Source organism: Schistosoma haematobium, chromosome 7 (assembly GCF_000699445.3).
Source record: "Schistosoma haematobium chromosome 7, whole genome shotgun sequence".
NCBI classification, from domain to species: domain Eukaryota; kingdom Metazoa; phylum Platyhelminthes; class Trematoda; order Strigeidida; family Schistosomatidae; genus Schistosoma; species Schistosoma haematobium.
In genome coordinates, this window is record NC_067202.1 from 16,004,416 (window position 1) to 16,026,695 (window position 22,280).

The 22,280-nt window shown below is 34.7% G+C and overlaps 1 protein-coding gene across 3 annotated transcripts in view; it reads right to left on the bottom strand.

Annotated features, from left to right (window-relative positions):
- Window positions 1–22,280, bottom strand: part of MS3_00009701 (uncharacterized protein) — a 30,846-nt gene continuing 8,566 nt past the window's right edge. For 2 of the 3 annotated variants that reach the window (XM_051218106.1, XM_012939263.2), the window contains exons 6-13: window positions 20,289–20,536; window positions 17,464–17,593; window positions 11,534–11,605; window positions 9,646–9,795; window positions 7,494–7,666; window positions 5,526–5,698; window positions 2,057–2,177; window positions 1–572 (exon numbers count right to left, since the gene is read on the bottom strand). In XM_051218106.1, the coding sequence (XP_051064542.1) occupies window positions 117–572; window positions 2,057–2,177; window positions 5,526–5,698; window positions 7,494–7,666; window positions 9,646–9,795; window positions 11,534–11,605; window positions 17,464–17,593; window positions 20,289–20,536 (1,523 nt within the window). In that variant the 3' untranslated portion in view covers window positions 1–116. Of the gene's footprint in view, window positions 573–2,056; window positions 2,178–2,409; window positions 6,769–7,493; window positions 7,667–9,645; window positions 9,796–11,533; window positions 11,606–17,463; window positions 17,594–20,288; window positions 20,537–22,280 lie in introns of those variants that run through there. The other variant, XM_051218105.1, reaches the window with a different exon arrangement.

Genomic DNA, 22,280 nt, shown 5'->3' on the forward strand with positions numbered 1-22,280 from the left:
TAAAATGGTACTAATAACAGCTAATGAAATTATCGTTTATCTGATCAATTCATCATTCCGCTACACACAGGCGAGCGTATATAACTATGATTTATTAACATATATCCCATGATGTTTTAATGTGTTGAACCAGCTTTATCGATTGTTTGCAAACGTGGACTGTTTACACCACTATTTAAATTTGGTGTAGTTTGTGGACGTTTTGGTGAATTCATTGGTGTTTTACTCAATTCCGATAAACCACTAGTTAGAACAGATCCTGGAGCTGGTAAATCACCTGGTTTCCCGGTTAAGTTAAATAATCTTGGTGGATTCGGTCGTTGAGGTGGTGAAACTTTCTTATTGACTGATTTGGTGTTATCGGTTTGTGCTACATTCTTCTTCATAGGAATAATAGATAGTTGCGGTGATTTTGTTGTTGTTGTTGTTGTTGTCGATGTGCTGCTAACAGTTTCAGTAACTAGTTTTGTTTCCCAATTATCATTATCATCTTTCTTTCTAGATATGATTGTTGAAATTGCACTAGTATGATATGGAAATATTAGATTTGTTTTATCTGGTCTTAAGAAAACCTGGAAAAGAATTATTTTTCAGAATATAATACATATTACGAACATGAAACAAGTAAACTGTATGAAATCATTTAACATTTAAGAAACAGTAATGTAAGATATTTGAAATCCGATTTACATTGATTGATCACTGTGTGGTAAGTGACCAGTGTCGTGTAATGTCCACTCCACAATCCTGGTTGAATTCTATCGATTCATTGCCCTCAAAACCGAAGGTGAACTTCTTTGACAGAGTAAGTTAAGGATTGTTTCCTGTCGACTAACAACAATCACCTAACATCAAAATCTAACTTGCATAAGATCGGTCATTTCCCACTGGTGCGCATTGTGTTTGACAAAGACTGTGTCACATTTGATGTGATCACTTATTGTCTTAAGTTTGTTTTAAATAACTGATTATCAAAATTTAACTTTGTTGGGAATTCTGTAAATTTTTACCCTTCAATATTCATTAGGAAGTTTATCTATGGATCACTAAAGCAAACTAGTTACAGTTAAGCATTGGTTGCATTATCGTCAAGTGGGATTATAATTTATGGAGGACCTTTGAGCGACGCTAAAGTGACCTTGAGGGTCTTCACCTAATAACTAGGATCAAATGAGGGTTATAAACCAATGTGAGGAATTAGAATTACGATATACAGAGTTGATGGTTAGGGTTAGAAATTAGATTTCGGGTTTTCATCATGAACTGACATCAGTTGAAATGCCAAAACGCTATTTAGCCAAATGGATGAATGAATTTTGTGCCAAAATTCATGACCTGTTATCTTATACCTGGTCAGTTCGTTTGTAAATTATAGTCTCGCCCATCGTCGATCCATTGAATCATGAAGTGGTGGTCGGGCTTACCTATCGTAATGAACCAATCGAGTTATACTGGCTGAAACAATAATTCTTCAAAGTCTTACCATGCCACACAGGTCAGTTGAAGAGCGATAAGTCTAAAAGCAGCAAGCCCAAAGTCCGAGGGCAAATTCGTACTGCTGACTCTACAGAGGTGTGATGGCATTAAAATGTTTTCTTCAGACAACCAGCATATCAACGATGCTGTCTTCCCAACAAAGGAAGGGTGGGCTTAGAAAAGGTCGACCTTAAAAAATCGCACCTCGCCTTATTCCAAGGATTTCCGTCTCCAGTTGTAAGGTCCCAACAAGTACGGAGCTGACGTGAAAATTACTCACAAAAAAGTTCGTGTATGATTAACGTCAAGCAGTTGTCTCTTAGGCACTGCGGTCACACTCTTAAGACACTAAAACCACCCCTAACCCAATCTTCTTTTCAGGTACCTCTAGAAGAACTCTTACACCGTATGGGAAAAAGAGAAGTGATAATTGCCCTCATAACTCTAACAATACTCAAGATCACTGTATTCATAATTAATCCCTTCATTAATTACATTGAAATTTATGAATTTGTATGAAATAATGAGAAAACAAAACACTCGAATAAATAAAACGAAAAACTTCAAAGAATCTTCTTACCATCATAACGATAAATCCAGTAAAATGAATTAATTCATCTATAAGACGAATTAATGTTTCCATATACCAAGTATAAATATAATTCATACTTAGTATAATCCATAAAGGTACAGTCCAAAACCTAATTTATATGAAACAAATTTCTATTATAAGTAAGTTAAATTATTCTTCAATTATACTTCAATCTGTTAAAATCATAATGAACTTTAAGCGAACTATACAGTGATTTGTATTAATATTTTAGAGAAAAGAGAATTTGAAGTGTAGAAATGATCACGTCACTAATAATGTCAAGTAATTTTTTCTCTCTAAAAATCGATTTCATTTCGAGAAATGATTACTTCATTACTTACGCCTGTTACCTCTCGTGATGGAGCATGAGCTGCTCACTGATATTCTCCATCGAACTTTATCCTAGGCTATCCTTTCAAGTTGTTTTCAGTTGTTATTGATTCTTTTAATGTCTGCTTCCAATTCTCGATGAAGTGTGTTCTTTGATCTTCCCCTATTCTGTTTCCTTTCGAGATTCTAAGTAGGCGATTGATGCAGTTTGATGATTTGATTAATGTGTATCATATCCAATTTCAATGTATTTTGTTGACTTCCTCTTTAACTGGAAACTGGTTGGTTGTCTCCCACAGTAGGCTGTTGTTGATGGTATCTGGCCAACGAACATTGAGTATCATGCATAGACAATTGTTTATAAATACTTGTACTTTTTTGATGATGGTTGTGGTGGTTTTGCAAGTTTCAGCTCCGTGCAGTAGAAATGATAATTATGAAATAGTGATTACAAAACTTGAGATTTTCAAGAAGATAGCAAATGAATGTATTTGTTCAAGTATCATTAATTTTGAATTTTTCCGCCCAAAGTCTCTTAACACAATTTGTGTTCACTTTGTGAACTTCAATCAAGAAATTTTCCCTTCAAAATATGGATCAGTTCAACAATTGATTTGTTCTTCTTTCCCAAACCTAGTAGACTAATTAGTGTTCACCATTGATGAAGTTATTTCATGATTGAACTATGGTATTGAAGTTTTTTGCAAATGCATCAAACGCTCATCGTATTCCAGTTATTGAGTCCCACATTTCGCGCATTTGTGATTATTAAGTGAACAAAAATGGGAGAAATGCAAAGTATTACAGTTTCAGCAACTGGTGAACATCGTACGTTAGGATTAGGAACAGCAGACATATGATTTTAGCGAGGGAATCTTTGAGAATCATAATTTTAGACATTTAAATCAAGTGAAAGTTGTGATTCACATCACTAGCCATGTGTTTTTAAACATTAATATTTACACATACCATCATCGGGTCGCTTTTTGGATTAATAATACGTCGGCATTCGTTAGGAATATCTTTCAGTGTTAGATTGAGATCCTGTATCCCATTCCCGTCGTCGTCATATTTGAGATCTTAGTATCAGACACCAGCCAGTTAAGGATTTCGAAATTATAACATTGTCTAATATAACAGAAGCGTTCAGTCAGTATGAGGTATGATTGGCCAGGGATCGAGTATATCTACATTCTATTTAATAAGCTGACACTTTCATCTGTTCGCAATCTCTATTTATGTCAAAATATTTTTGATTGAACAGTTGTACTTGAGTGTCTGAGTTTAAATGATTTAATCGCAGCTTCCAGTTGTAATAAGTTTATCTTATGAGTTAAGAGGGTTACATACTTTGGCCTCATCAATTAAGAGGATTTTAGAATGAGTAGTCAGTTTGTTTGATTTCATATAACTTTGTTATTCATACTGAGTATCTGAATATAAATATAACTTTTAGTCTAAGGGATTTGTGGAGAATGTATACTTTTTATTGCTTTTATCAAGGATTGATCTTGACTGGACTACTATTGAAAATCTGGAAGTACTAGATGGCTGTTTTGATCTGGTATGAGACTCTTCGTTAACTTATTAGTTAAGTATCATCACAATGATGAGACTGTTTAACAATCCTATCAAATACACATTACACATTTAATGAATAATTTCTAGAAAACTTTACACTGAATGGAAGCAAACCACATTTTTGGAATATAAGATTATTCCATATTGTCGTTATTTGGTCAGTAGATTTTCTGAAACCAATTTTTATCTAATTTAACCATTTTTTCTTCAGTGACACAATATCGAATTCGGTACAATATACATATTTGATGTATCCACACTCTTACAAACTTCTTTCTAGTATCTCACATTATATGAACTGGTAAATTAGATTTCTTGGTCATTGTAATTGTATCTTCCTAATACTAATAACGGTTATTTTTTGAAAATTTTTTTCATTTCATTTAACTCCTGTGTCAATCGAAGTCATGACCAGTAGAGTCCAATCCGTATCTACCTCAGACAATGGATGAATGGCTGCGCAAGATTATGGATTGATTGCAATTAGTCATTAACACCGTTGGATACCGGCTCAGTGGTTTAGAGATGAAGAGTTCACATGCGAGACGGAAGGCCCTGGGTTCGAGTCCCGCATTCAGGACCGTGGATGTGAACTTCTGAGGAGTCCTATGCTAGGACGAAACAGCCGTCCAATGCTTCTAAGTTTTCAATGGTGGTCCAGCTTACATAAACTCATGAATTTAAGTACTAAAATTACTGCAATCTCCGTAAACTCCCATTCTGATTTCAATCAAAGTTAGACAATCATTAAAAATTACAAAGATCTGGGGTTCGGTTTCACCCTATTGTGGGACTCCTTAACAGTGCACATTCCCGACCTTAAAGTCGGAACGGGTACCCAGAACATTCGGTACCTCGCGCGAATGCTTAGTCACTAGATATCTAAGTGAATATTCATTAATGTACAAATCTAACTCCACTCAATCCATGAAATTGCGTGGCCATTTTCCATTGTCTTCAATGAATACCTTCCACATACCCAATATAATTTAGCTCTACGGCTCATAAAATTCTCACTAGAACTCCAAAAATTTCCTCTCAATGTTAGTCACTAATGAGCAAATAATAATTATCAATATGGTGATTGTGGAGATTGTTGAATTTCATTGAAATCATAAATCAATATAACTGAAACATTCATTGAACGTTTGTTTAATTGGAACAGTTTTCTTCTATTGTATTCTCAATCCCTGTTTAGACGATTGATTGCCACTGTCAAAATGACTTAATTTTTATTAGCTGTTACATAAGTTATTTCATGTTTTTGTAAAGAATCCCTATATAATTATAGATGGAAGCATTTTTTTCTCTTCAATTGTACATTAAAACAGTGAATATCAGAGCTAATTTTACATTTTGTAAAGAAGATATAATAAATTAGAGAATAATATAACTCCGCTTGGAGTTCACCTGGGGCTACTGCCTGTCCCGAGTCCCCGGATATAAAGGAGGAGAGTTGGGCATGGAGGTTAGCGACCCCATCCCGTAGAAAACTAACTCACTAAAAAAACGCTAACCAGAAAAACGTTAAAGAATAATATCTTACCAAATACAACTAATTGCCATAAATCGAATAAAGAAAATTCTTTTTCCAGACCATTTAATACAAGTATATGAACAAATGAATAGATAGGCAATATAACTGAACAATTGTAAACCTAAATAGACATAACCCGATTGTGAATGATAACGACTAAATATACCAACTTCGTAATGTGTCTACAAAATAATTATGATAATCAATGAATAAGTGAGTGATCCAGAGAGAAAATAAATAAAATTACACAAAAATTTGAAGAAAAGTTAGTTGAAATCAAATTACATATTCATTGATTGAAATCATGAGACCATCATGGAAAACCTAGAAGCACTGGATGGCCGTTTCGTCCTAGTATGGGACTCCTCAGCAGTGCGCATTCACGACCTCGCCCTCTGCGAGATTCAAACCCATAATTCCAATCAAAAACTTAACAATCTCCACAACCCCTAAACTGATAATTACCATGTGCTCACTAGTGACTAGCTTCGTGAGAAAATTCTCGGAGTTCTGGTGAGAAGCCGTGACCAGTGGAGCTAATCCGTGTCGGGTGGAAACAAGTGTCTACCTCAGTACAATGAAAGATGGTCGCGCAATTTCGTGGATTGGTTGAGGTTAGACATTAACACCATTGGATGCCGGCTCAGTGGTTTAGTTGGTTAAGTGCCTGGTGCGAGACTGATAGGTGCTGGATTCGAATCTCGTGGGGTGTGGGATCGTGGATGCACACTGATGAGGAGTCCCATACTAGGACGAAACGGCCGTTCAGTGCTTCCAGGTTTCCCATGGTGGTTTAGCTTCAATTGACTCATGATTTCAATCAAAAACTTAACAATCTCCACAACCCCTAAACCGATAAGTATTCATTGTCCAATGATCAATAGGATGTCTGTACAATCGTCAGTTCTGATAGATAGATATCAAGCAAATTGTAATATGGTCACTAGTTGAATTGATTCGGCATAATTTATAACACATTGTTGCATGCATAGCTCAGAGATACTATCTTAGATGGGTTAGAATCTCACAGGGAGCATCAATTTCTTCTTTTTTTTATAGATTATTAGCATCACTTATTGACAAGTGTAAACTAGATTGAAGCATAAATCAAGTATAATTTGATGGTAACTACTTTCAATCACAATCATATCAGTTTCTTGTTATATTTTAGTAATAAATGAAAATCTATAAAAGCAAATTAATCTTTGTTTGTTTTTCTTATATTCATTTGAGTTACCATAGCGGTTTATAGTTTAGGAAAGGATATTTATATCATGTAACTATGACAGTATAGTTGACGCTAAATTTTCATTTTGAAATCATTGAATAATTAATCAGTTCTGAAGTGATCATTGTACATTTCAATTGTAAATATCTATGTAAATAAGTAAATAAATATATTGCATTCAATCATCACAATTGACCTATCCTTTTACTCATATATATATCTATATGTATGTTGTTCATTCAAATCAATTCAACACAAATTAGATATAATGAATTATATCACTTCTATGGTAACTTGAATCATTCCATTGAAGTAATTCTCTTTCGAAATATTACTAAGAAAACATAACAAATATAGGCCATCTAGTGTAAAAGCTTATGTCATCCAATTGTTGATGTTAAGGTTTTTTAGGTGATTAGGACGAAATGTAATGTTGATGTTAGACAATAATACCATTGGATCCAATAGGTTAAGCGTTCGCACGCAAGACTGAAGGTTTTGGCTTCGAGTCCCGCGAGGGGGACCGTGGATGTGCACTTCTGAGAAGTCACACAATAGGACGAAATGGCCGTCTAATGCTTCCAGGCTTCTTACGGTGGTCTAATATCAATCAGTTTATGTTCTTAATCAAAAAAGCAAAATATATATGAGTTGGATCTCATTATTCAACTATAATAAAAAAAATTAGAGGTTATACGAAAACCGAATATATTACATAATATGTGTACTATATGTATATATATACTTACTAATCCCATAGATATTTGACAGCTTAAATTGATCAGTGCATAAGAAATGGATAGAATTAAAAAAGCAATCATATGATTATGTGGTACAGTTTGATAAACTATAGTAAAACCACTACCAAGTACCACAAGACTGGCATAGAAACAACTAATTGAAGCGGAATAAAATAAATAAGCTGTTAACAGGGGAAAAAAAAGAGAAATAACAGAATCAATTGAGTTTTTAACTATCAGATGTGTATAGTTAAGTACTGTAATATAAATTCTAAGGCAAAATAGGGGATGAGCTCAGAAGAATTGTCTTCAAAAAAAAGAAACTATAAACTGTGGGCAAATAAAGAAACAACTTTAACTACTTAAATGCTTACTTTTTTCCGTAGCAGTTAACGGCTAATAAATCTATCAATCTGCTAGGATCATCGGGTAAGTAATAGTGAGGTTAGACGCAGGGTATTAGGGAATGATGGTAAATCAGTTGATGAAGTTGTGAATCTTCATTTGGATCACCATTGGTAATTGAGTTAAATATGTAATTTAGTATTAACATACTTCAGTTATTAAAGATTGAAAGGTAGTTAGTGTGTATTCAAATTATTGGCTGTGTTATGTATTATTTTATTTACCCGATTCATATAGAAACTGTATTATGTATAGCGGAATCTATTTTACTTAAAGTTAGTCAGCTACAACGTAGGACCAGGCACATTTATATGCATCGGTCCAAGTTGCCACACCTCATTTGCACAACAAGATGAACATCGAATTCATAGAAGTAGTTAATTCAGTGATGATAGTATATAAAAGAAAGATTGCAATAAGGATATAGTACAGGAAGAAAGAATTAGTTCGTAGAAAGAAAGATATGAAGCGATTTTAATCTCATAGTTTAAAGGAAGACAAAGAGTGTATACACCTATGCCATTATGATCGATTCTGAGTCTCCAATCATTGGATGCGATAATCAGGCGGAGTTCCATCAATTAGTCTGCATCTACCACCAACATGGTTCAGACTAGACGTTAGTGACTTTACAGACCGATGCCGTTCTATGGTTTCGCCGCTTCTAACTTTCTTCCAACTGTCTCTAACACTAGTCAGCATTACGCGTTGTCGTAATCGGTGGTTGAGCATGCGTATTATGTGGCCCAACCATCTCAGTCGATGAAGATTCAGAACGTCACCAACTGATTTACCATCATTCCTTAATACATTGTGTTTAATCTTACCATTACTTACCCGGTGATCCAAGCAGTTACGAGCAATATTTCTAAGACATCTGTGGTCAAATGTTAGTAATTTATGAGTATCTTCTACTCTTAGTGGCTACGTTTCGCAGCCTTAAAGTAGAACAGAACAAACTCTCGCGCAGTATACTCGTCCCTTAATTGATAGACGGATATCTCGCCTTCATTACAGGTGAAGATGTTCTGTTTATGCTACGAAATGTTTAAAAATTAAAATTTACACATCAATTACCTAAAAGTAATTAATAGAAGTTCAGTTTACAATTAAATAATGCATACATTCAATTGTATTGAAATGACATGTCTAATATAAAGTCAATTTCTAATCATTTACTCAAAGCTTAACCATATTGAACAGTTATTACTCACTATATATAAATATATAACTTGCTGAAGTTTGGTTATCTGAATTGTATGATTTGATTGTATAGCTTATAGAATGAAACTCCATCAAAATAATTCACTTATAAATCTTTTCTACACCTTCAGAACCTATACGTACAAATTTTATTGTAACTGGTCAGTTTAGCATATATATTTGTTGAACAAATGTGTTAATATTATTATAGTAACAATTAGCAAGTATCGGTATAGGTGTTGTGGAGATTATTAAGTTTTTGATTGAGATCATCAACCGTTTGATATTAGACCACTGTTGGAAACACTGGACGGCAGCTTCGTCTTATTGTGGGACTCCTCAGCAGTGGGCATCCACAATCCCACTCGTGGGATTCGAACCCAGGACCTTCAGTCCAGTAGGTTAAACATTCACACGCGAGACAAAACGGCCGTCCAGTGTTTCCAGGTTTCAAACGGTGGTCTAGAATCAATCGGTTCATGATCTCAATCAAAAAATTAGTGATAACTTTTTTTAAAACGAAAAAATAAAATTTAAGTTTATTCTAACTAACCTAAAGATGTATTGAATGAATTGAAATAACCTGTTTTAGCAAAATTTATATCCACTATTAATTGAATTAGCTGAGCTAAAAAACGTAGACTAATTGATGTATACCATAATACAACTGTATGATGTAATAGATTTGAACGATAAAGTCGAACTAAAAAGCGAAATAAAAGAACATGTTGATATGAAAATATTCGTTTTCTTTTGTTTTCTAAAGTTAACTAATGTTTTAAATACAAATGGCCAACTCTTGAAAATAACAGATGGGTTTTTTGGATATTATAGTAATTTCAGTGGTTAAGATCATGAGTCAGTTGAAGCTAGACCACCATGGAAAACCTGGAAGCACTGGACGGCCGTTTCGTTCTATTGTGGGACTCCTCAACAGTGCGCATCCACAACCTCGCCTTCTGCGAGACTCTAACCCAGGACCTACTGGTTTCGCGCGTGGTCTAGCTCCAACTGACTCATGATCTTAACCATTGAAATTCTTGAAAATTTAAAGAAATAAATGAGGCACTTTGCATTGTTTATTTGAATCTTCCCATTAGTGTTTAGGACTTCAGTTGACCAGTCTCTTGTCGGCATATGTGCAACTTCTGCGGATTGCCTCGATCTAGCATCAAGTCACAAGCATTATAAGGAAAGATGGAAGCGGTTAACAGTGAAATCCACGATGTACCTTTCGTTTTATTTGAGACTTGTCAACTGGATGTACCTGGACCTAAAAGTTGATGTTCACTCCGGGACTCGGACCCGATCACGTTCGCTTCAAATGCCATCACATTATCCATTTAGCTACTGAATTCTGATAGCTACCTGCTTGTGCAGTGGGGTGAAGTTTAAATTCACCTGGTGTTGTTTCACTTGTATCTTTCCATTGTTATTAAGGACTGCAATTGATTAGTCTCTTGTTCGCAATATGAAAATCTTGTGTGAATTACCATGTTACTGCCCTAAGTCACATGCATTATAAGCAGAGATAGATGGTGGCTAGCAAGGGGAATCTAAGACTATCTTCAATGTCGATCAACAAATGGTTAATCGATTCGATTAATTAATTAATGTTTCTATGTGTAAATTAATTAACCAGATCGTCAGTGTTTAGGATGCATATATGTAAATGATTACTTCATCTTAAATGATGTTTTCTTTCTTATGTATTTTACTTATTTTTCATGAGCAGAGTTGGATAGTAGCTAGCAGTAGAATTCATTACCCATGTTTTTTCCTATTTGAGACTCGTCAGCTAAAGGAATGCACTGTCATTCCTAGAGTTTTACATTCACTCCACCATATATCCTGGAAATGACAATAGATCATCGGACCATAATCGATGATCTGCTTTCCCTTTAATTGTTGATAGTACTTCATCGATTAAGAAACATATGGTTTTAAGTTAGTTAATTGACTCATAGACTATTTTTTCACTCGATAGATTTTTTTAACATACACATACAACTGAAAGATATGCTACTGATTTCGACAGGTGTAAGTAGTATATAACATCGATCAGAAGTGAAGTGCTTGTCGAAGAGATTGAATTGAGAACAAAACACGATGGAGGGTACTATGTTGGGCTGACAAAATTTAAGAATCTTAGTCATTATTGACTGTTAATTGCATATTAAACTGAAGTTCATTGGTTAGATAAGTGTAAGTGAACTAGCAATTAGTGGATCTTATCATGTTATGATATAAGTAAGTGGACATATTAAAAGGTTGAATGTCATAACATGATCACAATGAGCATTGAAAATTACTTTAAAATATTTAAGAAACTCATTATATTAATCTTGTTGCTATAAAACAATCATTCAACTGTTTGATGATTTTTTTTCAAAAATAACCTTTATAACATAGTAACATAAAATCTGATCAAATAAACTTACATAGTAACAGATTTGCTACTATAAACAATGATCCTAGTAATATAAAAAATAATAAATCAATTTCCAGTTTACCTAAAATGTAGCAAAAAAATAATGTAAACAAATGAATACATTATGATCAGAAGGGGTTTCGTGGATATTATACTAATTTTAATAGTTGAGATCATGAGCCAATTGAAGCTAGATCACCATGGAAAACGTGGAAGCACTGGACGGTCGTTTCGTCCTTCTGTGGAAAGTGAGCACCCATGATCCCACGTTGCGAGATTCCAACCCAGAACCTATCAGTCTCGCGCACGAACGCTTAACCTTCAAACCACTGAGCCAGTCGGCATTCGACGGTGTTAATGTCTTACATCAACTAATCCACGGAATCGTGCAACACATCCATCATTGTGTTCAGTGAGTTACTATCTCACAACAGACCCGGTTGAACTCCACTGGTCATTGCTTCTCACTAGAACTATAGGAATTACCTCTTGGAAACCGTCACTAGTGAGAATATGTTGATTAATATCAGAAAGCGTTTTGTGGATATTATACTAATGGTTAAGCGCTCGCGCATGAGACTGGTAGGTCCTGTGTTTGAATCTCGGGGGGCGGGATCGTGAATGCGCAGTGCTGAGGAGTCCCACAGTAGGACGAGACGGCCGTCCAGTGCTTTCAGGTTTTCTATGGTGGTCTAGCTTCAATGAACTCATGATCTCAACTAATAAGAATACATTATGACTTATTAACGAACTGTTTTATGCCTGGAATCTAATCATCATCAACATATAAAATATAGATTAACAATAAAGGTTCTTTCGTACACATAATTCTTTTTATCAAGCAGTGATATTCAGTAATCATAATTACAAAATTGGTTTAAATTACTTACATGAAAGGGTTTGATTGGAAGTTCTATATCGAAGACATATATTCGTATAGTATAGCAAGGGTGTAAATAAATTGAATAGACTGAATATTGTAAATGTATACTTTATGTAAAAGGAAATTCTATAACATTGATTGTGACAACAGTTGGAACAGCCAGGAACAAGTGATTACATAATGAGTAAACATTGATAGGAATAAAATGAGTAAAGCTCAGTTGATACAGTAAGATTAATTTGAAAGATAGTTGAAATAAAAACATATGATGATGTAATAAATGCAAGAAAGAGTTAAAGGGAAAAGTTGAAGATGCAGCGAAGGAATATTTGTCACCAAAGCTAAGGGAAGATTAATAACCATACCCTTTTGAACACATAAAACAGGTTTTTGACGCCTGATAGCAACAGCTTCAAAAGACTGGAGTTTGGCTGCTTACTAATCACCTTGGAAGATTGCAAGGTATCGACCTGACGTCCTGTATTTAGGAAATGTTTGGTAATTGCAATGTTTAGAGTTGTTCTTTCTCTTGTTCTGAGGCTTTTTGAAACATGCTTAAAAAATCTAAGATATGCTCTACTTTCTCTCCGGCCAATGTAGGTGCTTTGACAGTTACACGTAAATTTATAAATACACTTGGTGGTAACATGAAAGGAGTGCCTGTCAACCTTTGATTGAGTTATTGGACATGTCGTTTTATACAGAATTAAAAGTTTGGCTTCCGCGTAAGTTCTGTCTAGTGCAGTGTTCAGCCACCTGCTGATTGTGTTTGCGAAATCATCATCTTTAAAGTTGAGATTTATAGATATTGATTTTTTATTGACTGTAATCACTTCCGTCTTGTTTTCTTTAGGTTTTTTTTATATTTTTCAATAAATTTCTGTGGGTACCAGTTGTCCCTTAGGCATATTTCAACGTTCATTAATTCTTCTTCTAGTTTGTCGGTGGTACATATCCTTTCTACCCTATAAAATGTGTTTTAACCAATGCTTTCTTGTAACTGACTGAACAAAAACTATTGAAATTTAGGTAAAGGTCATTCCAAGTACTTTTTCGATAAACCAAACGTTGAACTGTCCCTGCTCCCCTACAAGAATGGATGTTTCAATATGTATATTTCGTACATTCGTTGATCCAGAGAAAAGATCAGAGAAATGAATCAAAGTAGACGGAGAGGAAAGAGGGAAGCGTAACAGATTGGAGAAGGTATATGAGCCAACTCAACTTAATCAAGTGTGAATCGTTATTTATAGTCAGACAAAAATAAATTACAAACATGTGATGAGTGAAATAAGAAATGCACACAAATGCTCTTACATAAAAAAACACAGTTAAGGTTGATAAGTGAATAAGTGACAGGGTGATAATGTGACGAGATAAATGAATAAACCGGTTTGTCCAGAAATCAGAACAACCTATATGAGTTTGACATAACACCAACCATTACAGATTGATAAACTTAGCAACTCTTATTTTTTTTATACAAAAAATAAAATTCATTTTAGGTAAACCACCTTTTTTATCTCTTGTTTCTAACTGGCAAATCAGTAACTAATTGAATAAAGATGATTTCAAAATAACTTTTAGCTAAATGATGATTGGAATAACTATACGTGTGACGTGAATGTGTATATAAATGGTGCAAATGGTTCACCAGGGTGCTTACTACCTGTGCGGTTGAGCCACAGAATTGAGCTGTTATATTCAGACTGTAGCGTCAAAGCCTATACTGTGTCTGGTTCACCTGTGAAGCGGGATTGAGCTGTACTGCTCAGGTTATAAAATTTAAGCCTGGGCGATGTCTGACTCTCTTGTTAAACGGGATTGAGCTAAATTGTTAGGGTTGTGGCATGAAAGTCTGGATGGTGTCTGGTTGTCCTGACAACCAATGTAAAATTATCCCGGCTCACAAGGGTATATTATATAACCAGCTAATATATAAATGATTACGTAATAAATATATCATGAAAGGTTTATAAAGACTTAAGGAGCAATTAAAATCTTTTTGTTTTATCCAAATTATTATGTGAATATTTTTATTGATGTTTTAAATAAAATGTCAGGTTATATTTGCTTAAATTATTAAGTGTTTCTAAGTTATATGACATATGGTGAACAAAACTAGTTTGCAGAAATATAGAGATATTTAGAAAATTTCTAACAATGACTTCTATTCTTTTTATCCATGATGAAGAAGATTTGTAGATTAGGTGGATGATGGATAGTTTGGTCGTGAAGTTTTCATCATTCCTCTGAACGACATCATCAACATAAACTTCAGGTAGAAGTGAAGTGTTCGAATTTCTCCATCCTCATCCATCTCCAACTAATCGTATTACAACAAATATTAATGAACATTAAATAAATTTGTTTAGTTTCTTAGTTAATGAGAATCGTCTTTCAAAGTACTAGATTGTTAGAGGTAGTCAATAAGAAATCCTAGATAAAATAGGTTTCATGTTAGTTGGTATTTCTTAGCAAGACATATCTGTAATTTTCAGTGAACTGACTCTTTCAGTAAGACTATAATTTATGGACGACCTTCGAGTGATGCTGAGGTGACCTTGAAAGTGTCTACCTACTTACTAGGGCTAAATGAAGGTTATAAAGCAATTTGAAGAATAAGGATTATGATTCATAGTTGATGGTTAGCCTTAAGAATTAGATTAAGGGTTTTCATCACAAACTGACACCAACTATAATCCCAAGACTGTATTTAGTCAAATCTAATTGATTCGTCCATAAATTATAGTCCCGCCACTCTTTCTAACAACATTTAATTCGCATCATTCAGCTTCATAGTTTGAGAAGTTGCCATTGAGCTATTCAGGTCAGGTCAAAATAGGTGTAATTTTAAATTATTATTTATAATAACTTATATAAAGTAAATAATTATTTATTTACAAATGAGGAACATCTGGAACTCAAAGCAACTGTCAAGCAACACCAAACTCAGGATTTTCAATATAAATGTCAACACAGTTCTACTGTATGGGGCAGAAACCTGGAGAACTACGAAAGCCATCATCCAGAAAATACAAGTGTTTATTAACAATTATCTACGCAAAATACTTCAGATCCGTTGGCCGGACACTATTAGCAACAACCAACTGTGGGAGAAAACAAACCAGATCCCAGCGGAGGTAGAAATCAGGAAGAAGCGCTGGAAGTGGATAGGACACACATTGAGGAAAGCACCCAACTGCGTCACAAGGCAAGCCCTCACATGGAATCCTGAAGGCCAAAGAAAAAGAGGAAGACCAAAGAACACATTACGCCGAGAAATGGAGATAGACATGAGAAGAATGAACAAAAGTTGGATGGAATTAGAAAAGAAGGCATAGGACAGAGTGGGTTGGAGAATGCTGGTCGGTGGCCCATGCTCCACTGGGAGTAACAGGCGTAAGTAAGTAAGTAATATAAAGTACTAACAATAATGTTAGCTTACTAATGTTGAATTTTAACTTTTATACGACCCTGTAAAATTTTTATGTTTAATATTTCCGGAACGACAGAAACAGTAAGATATTGGTTTGTAAAGTCGAATAGATGTAGGCAAATTTTGATAGGTCCACAATATTTTCACCTATATCAAACATGTCGATGGTATTAAAAAAGGGTACTTTTTAACTAATAACTTAATAACCAAAAGAGCTCAGAATGTGTTCCGTTCTATTTCGTCCAGGATATCAAGTGTGTTGGTTGATTCTCTAAAGGAAACCAGTCAATTATCAATCACTGATTGTTGCTATTCACCATTATCTTGTTCTTAACGAAGCTGATCAAAATTTCAATTAGCCAATACAAAGAAAGTGGGTCCATTGATTGTACAGATAGTTTTGATTTCACACAAATGGTCATACTGTACAAGTCGTAAATATTTCTTATAAGTAATTTAATTTATAAAGCGATCAGTTTTCATCATTTTTGTAATCAATAATTGGAACATATAATCTAAAAGATGCTTATTACTCTCAATATCTTAAAGCTACTTCAATTTACCCCGATGATCTAATTACAAAATGTTTTTAGCTGTACACAATTTTCATAACAAACCATATGTTTTATGGTATGATAGCAAGATGTAATCGGTTGGTTGGCGGCGATAAAATGATACCTTAGTTTACTAAATGCATGAGATGCTATTATTTAGTTACTTACTTACGCCTGTTACTCCTCGTGAAGGAGTATAGGCCGCTCACCACCATTCTCCATCTAACCCGGCCGTCAACAATTCTTTCCAGTCCTTTCCAGTTCTTATTCATCCTTTTCATATCTGATTCTATTTCTCGATGTAGTGTGTTACTTGGTCCTCCTCTCTTCCGCTTCCCTTCAGGATTCCAAGTTAGGGCTTGCCTTGTGATGCAGTTTGGTGATTTGCGTAATGTATTCCCTATCCATTTCCATAATCTTTTCCTAATTTCGTCTTCAGCTGGAAGCTGGTTTGTTCTCTCCCACAGAATTGTGTCGCTGATGGTATCCGGCCAATGGATGTTGAGTATCTTGAGTAGACAGCCATTTATAAATACTTGTACCTTCTTGATGATGGTTGTAGTAGTTCTTCAAGTTTCACCTCCATACAGTAGGACTGCCTTGACGTTCGCATTGGAGATTCTTTGATATTGGTTGAATGTTGTTTTGAGTTCCATATGTTCTTCAATTGTAGGAATGTAGCCCTTGCTTTACCAATCCTCGCCTTTACATCTTCTTCTGATCCTCCTTGTTCATCGATGACACTTCTCAGGTATGTGAAGCATTCTACATCTAGAATTTCACCATCAATTGTGATTGCTAATTATAGAAACACTAAAAACTGAAATAGATTGAACACCTATGAGGTCATGGCATATTACTTTTAAAACGTATACAGCCATAACCTCAAATCTTGCAGAGAACGTTCAGTCATTACATCACTGAATTCCAATTCATTAGTACACAATACTGAGTAACCACAAAAAAAGAAGTTGAATTCTACACTAAAACACTGAGTATTAGACGTTTTCCAATTCAAAGAAAGAAAGAAAAACAAACAAAAAAAAAACAAACAGAATATTTACCAAATTCTTGTGAAGAGAAATGTTCATGAAATAGATCACCATTTTCTCCATTTTTTAATGTTAAACGATAAGCTATTTTATTATTTTTTGTATATAATTGTTGTGATTTCATTGAAGTTTCAATCATATTCTGATGGTGAACAATAAAAATCAACAAAACAATTTCAAATTAAAACTTGGAAGATATTGAAGTTCTATGATTAACAGTAACATTTAGGATACATTCTTTATTTTTTTCTAATTTGGGCCCCTCGTTAACTGAATCAACCTGTATTCTAATGTCAGGGTTCCCATAAATAATTGAATTCTGTATCTTTCACTTCAAATGCTAAAGGTGTTATTCAATGAAGTATCGATTTCATCTAATTGTTCAACTGATATGATATTTTTATTCATCATTTAGTAAGGGTTTTAATAATTCCGTTGTATATTTTTGGATGAATTTTGATTTGAACTTACGGTGAGACTATAATTTATGGACGAATCAATCAGATTTACGCTAATAGGTCTTAGATTTTGGCATGAAATTCACTCATTCATTTGGCTAAATAGATTCTTATCATTATAGCTGATGTCAGTTTGTGATGAAAACCCTGTATCTAATTCTTAACCTTAACCATCAACTGTAAATATTAACAGTATAGTGGTTGTGGAGATTGTTAAGTTTTTGATTGAGATCATGAACCGATTGATGTTAGACCACCATTGAAAACCTGGAAGCACTGAACGGCCGTTTCGTCTTATGGTGGGACTCCTCAGCGGTGCGCACCAACGATCCCGCTCGCGGGATTCGAACCCAGCACATGTCAGTCTCGCGCGCGAACGCTTAACCTACTCTACCACTGAGCCGACATCCAATGGTGCTAATGTCTAACCTCAACCAATCCATGAAATTGCGCGACCATCTTTCATTGTACTGAGGTAGACACTTGTTTCCACCCGGCACGGATTAGCCCCACTGGTCACGGCTTCTCACCAGAACTCCGAGAATTCTCTCACGAAGCTAGTCACTAGTGAGCACATGTTAATTATCATTTTAGGGGTTGTGGAGATTGTTAAGTTTTTGATTGAGATCATAAACCGATTGTTGTTAGGCCACACTGGGTTTTAACCCTCATTTAGCCGTAGTATGTAGATGGACATTTTCAAGGTCACTTTAGCATCGCTCAATGGTTGTCCATAAATTATAGTCTGACCGAACTTACTAGTTCAGTAGACAATATGTTGAGTATTTTAATTGAAAGATATTGAGTTCAAGTCCTAAGATGAACAATATCACTGGAATATAGATAAATTTAAGTAATGAAACAAATGTCCTGAATTTCACCATTGGCTATAAACCATCCATTATTTAGAAATTGTAACCCAATGGTTATATTATTGGCAATTCATACAAGTTATAAATAAGTGAACAGAGGATTTTACGAAAAGGAATTGAGTTTTAAGCATCAGTGATGGAATAATGAAAATCCTAACCAGGAAAAAATAATTCTTTTTGTATAACTTGTGAAACAATAGAAAAACAGTGTAGATCATTTGACAGTGTTACCAATATCCTTTTCATTGAATTCGGTAATTTTATTATTTCACATTTATTAGAAAACTGATAGATTTAATTGCGATAATTCCATTTTCATAAGTGATAGATAACAACACCTGGAGTCCATCTAGGGCTACTGCGGGTCCCAAGCCCGGATAAAGGAAAAGGGTTGGGCATTGGGCTAGCGACCCCATCCCGTACAAAGCTAACTCACTAAAAAACGCTAACCAGAAAAAAATTATTCAAACCATTAAAACTCTGCTCTGAGCGTTAGAAGGTTTTCATTCAGAAGATTTATGACGCCTCATGATGAAAGCCGAATTCCGTCGGAAGTCACCAGGCTGATGCCTCTAATGACAACCAGAGCAATGATTATATTAGGTACATGGAATGCTCGTACAATGTGGGGGACCGGAAGAGTCTTTCAAATTGCTGCAGAATAAGTGATAGATAATATCTTAACAACTACAAATGTCATCACTATGTTTGTGAGTTGTATTTTATGGAAAAAGTTTTTGACCATTGTTTCACAGTTGTACACATGTGTTTTTTAGCCCCTAAAAAGGTTATTCTCTATTAACATACATAGATTATTATATCATACAAATAAGAGAGAGAAGAAGTGATTAAGGATTTATTTAAAACTTTAAAATTATTCACTGCTCATTTTAACTGTTGGATATTATTGATGTGTCATGGTTACTAATTTATTACATCTATTAACCATACAAATGAGAGAGAATACTTGTATGTAGAATTGTATTACGTTTGTTTATTGATGTTCAATATGTGAACCGTACCAAGAATTTCGAGCGCTTTTCTATTCATTTAGTAGATGTGTACTGCATATAAGAAAATAAAGTAAATAGTTCATAATACTATAAAATATATTTATTCAATAAACCGTTATACTAGTGAATACCATGTGCTCAATAGTGACTGATTCCGAGAAGGGATTCTCGGAGTTGCAATGAGAAGTCTTGACCATGTTAGATGTGAAGTTGATTCACGAGTTGATTGATGTTAAAAATGTAAACCATTCAATCCCAGCTCAGTAGTTGTGAGGCTAAAAAACTCGCCTTAAGACAAGAAACTTTTGAGTTAGATCCTCGGTGAGGTCGTAGATGAACGCTACTACTGCGAAGTCCCATACTAGAACAAAAGAGCTGTCCATTGCTTCTTAGTTCTCATAAACTGTCTAACTAAGGGCAGTCAGTGATGTAAATAAATAATAAATATAAAACACCCAAAAATGAATAAGATATTCTATCTACAAATAGCTTACATCTAACTTTAATTCATTACAACTATCGAATGTAAAAAACCACCATGATGGTCTATTAACAATCAATGGGATATTTGGAGATTGGCAATAAATCCATTGACTTAAAACAAATGAATCTTGTTCATTTCTAATATTTGATTTAAAATATGACCATGCCATTGTTATAACTTCAGGGAACCAAGTTCGAGATTGTTGATATTCACGAACACTAATTAGATCTGTTAAATTTACTTCGTTTAATGGCAGTGCTAAAATGGAAGGGATAAAATGAACTTTAGTATATTATCTATAGAATAACTGGATAGATAAGTTACAAAATGTTCAATATGATTATGATCATTCATTCAGGATATGGCACATTAGATAGATTAGGTGATTCGTGCACTAAATTAGTTGATGATTAACATGTGAATAAGATAGGACATTTAAAAAAGCTTTATAGTCTTGCAAGGTAACTGTCATTTATCTGCAAAATGCTTAACTGACCTATGCATGGTATTGAAGATCCTAAATCCAACGATGTGTAGTAAAAACACAAGAAAAAACTGCTGATATGGATTTATTCAATCCCAGAAACAAGCCCAAATAATAATATAAATACACTGTTTTATACATTGATCTGGCTAATATTTTGTTGATTAGTTAACAACTATCACACATAGGAGAAATGCACAGACCAACCACAAAAAACCCACATTAAGTTAATGCAGAGAATATTATCTTGAATAAACGTTATATTCACCTACAGAATACTATTTAATTAAACAATCATAATTCGAATGTGAAATCACTGATAATTATTTAAGTTCAGAAGGGGTTTTTGTGGATATTATGGTAATTTTAATAATTGAGATCATGAATAAATTGAAGCTAGACCACCATAGAGAACATGAAAGCACTGGACGGCCGTTTTGTCCCATTGTGGAACTTCTCCGTGGCAGTACGCATCCACGATCCCACCTCTCGAGATTCGAACTTTGGGACCTATCGTTCTTGCGCGCGAACCTCTAGACCTCTGAGCCGGCCGGCATCCAACGGTGTTAATGTTCGACTTCAACTAATCCACGAAATTGAGCCACCGATCATTGAGTTACTATCTCACAACAGACACGGTTGAACTGGGGTCGTCGATGCGCACTGCTGAGGAGTCCCACAGTAGGACGAAACGGCCGTCCAGTGCTTCCAGGTTTTCCATGGTGGTCTAACATCAGTCGACTCCTGGTCTCAATGAAAAATTCAATTACATTGCCATCAAGCTTTAAGCCATATCTGGCCAATGTAGGGACGGTGGTGTTACATATTTCTTCCGGACATATAAACTAGGGTTATAGGTTCCAATCACCATAGATACTGCTATATGTACAACATATTCATTATAGTAGATGAAAATACTGTTAAAAATAACTTCTAAAATAGTTCAATAGTGTACGCTCGGCAATCACTTTCAACTGTGAGGACGTGTGTAACGATAAACAAAATTTTCTAGACATTTCAAGAAGAATATAGGGTGACGGCTCGTTAACTAGGAGCGTGTATGGAAAGAGCGCATACTCTTGCCAATTCACATACTTCTATATTTTTACTTTCATCCTCTACAAAAATAGTCTGGTTAGATGTCTCACAAGCAGAGCAAAAAACATCTGCTCAGATGATACCATAAATGAGTTGGAGTTTATAAGTAACATTCTAACAGAGACCGATTATCCGAGTAGTTTTTCACAAATAGATGTATGGGGGAAAACAAACTTGGATTATTCACCTCCTGTAAGAAAATTCTATTCCTAAAATGACGATTCGATGGGGATTTCACTAGCGATGTCCTACATAACGATTAGCAAGAGCAGTCAATAAGACATTCTACACAACCAACTTTGTGTTGACATCTTCTGGTAGACCAGTGATATTTACTCAAACAAGGGATAAGTTAATTGAGTTTTCCTACTCGGTATACGTCAACGAATTCAGCTGCTCTTTTGAAGGTAGGTATATTGA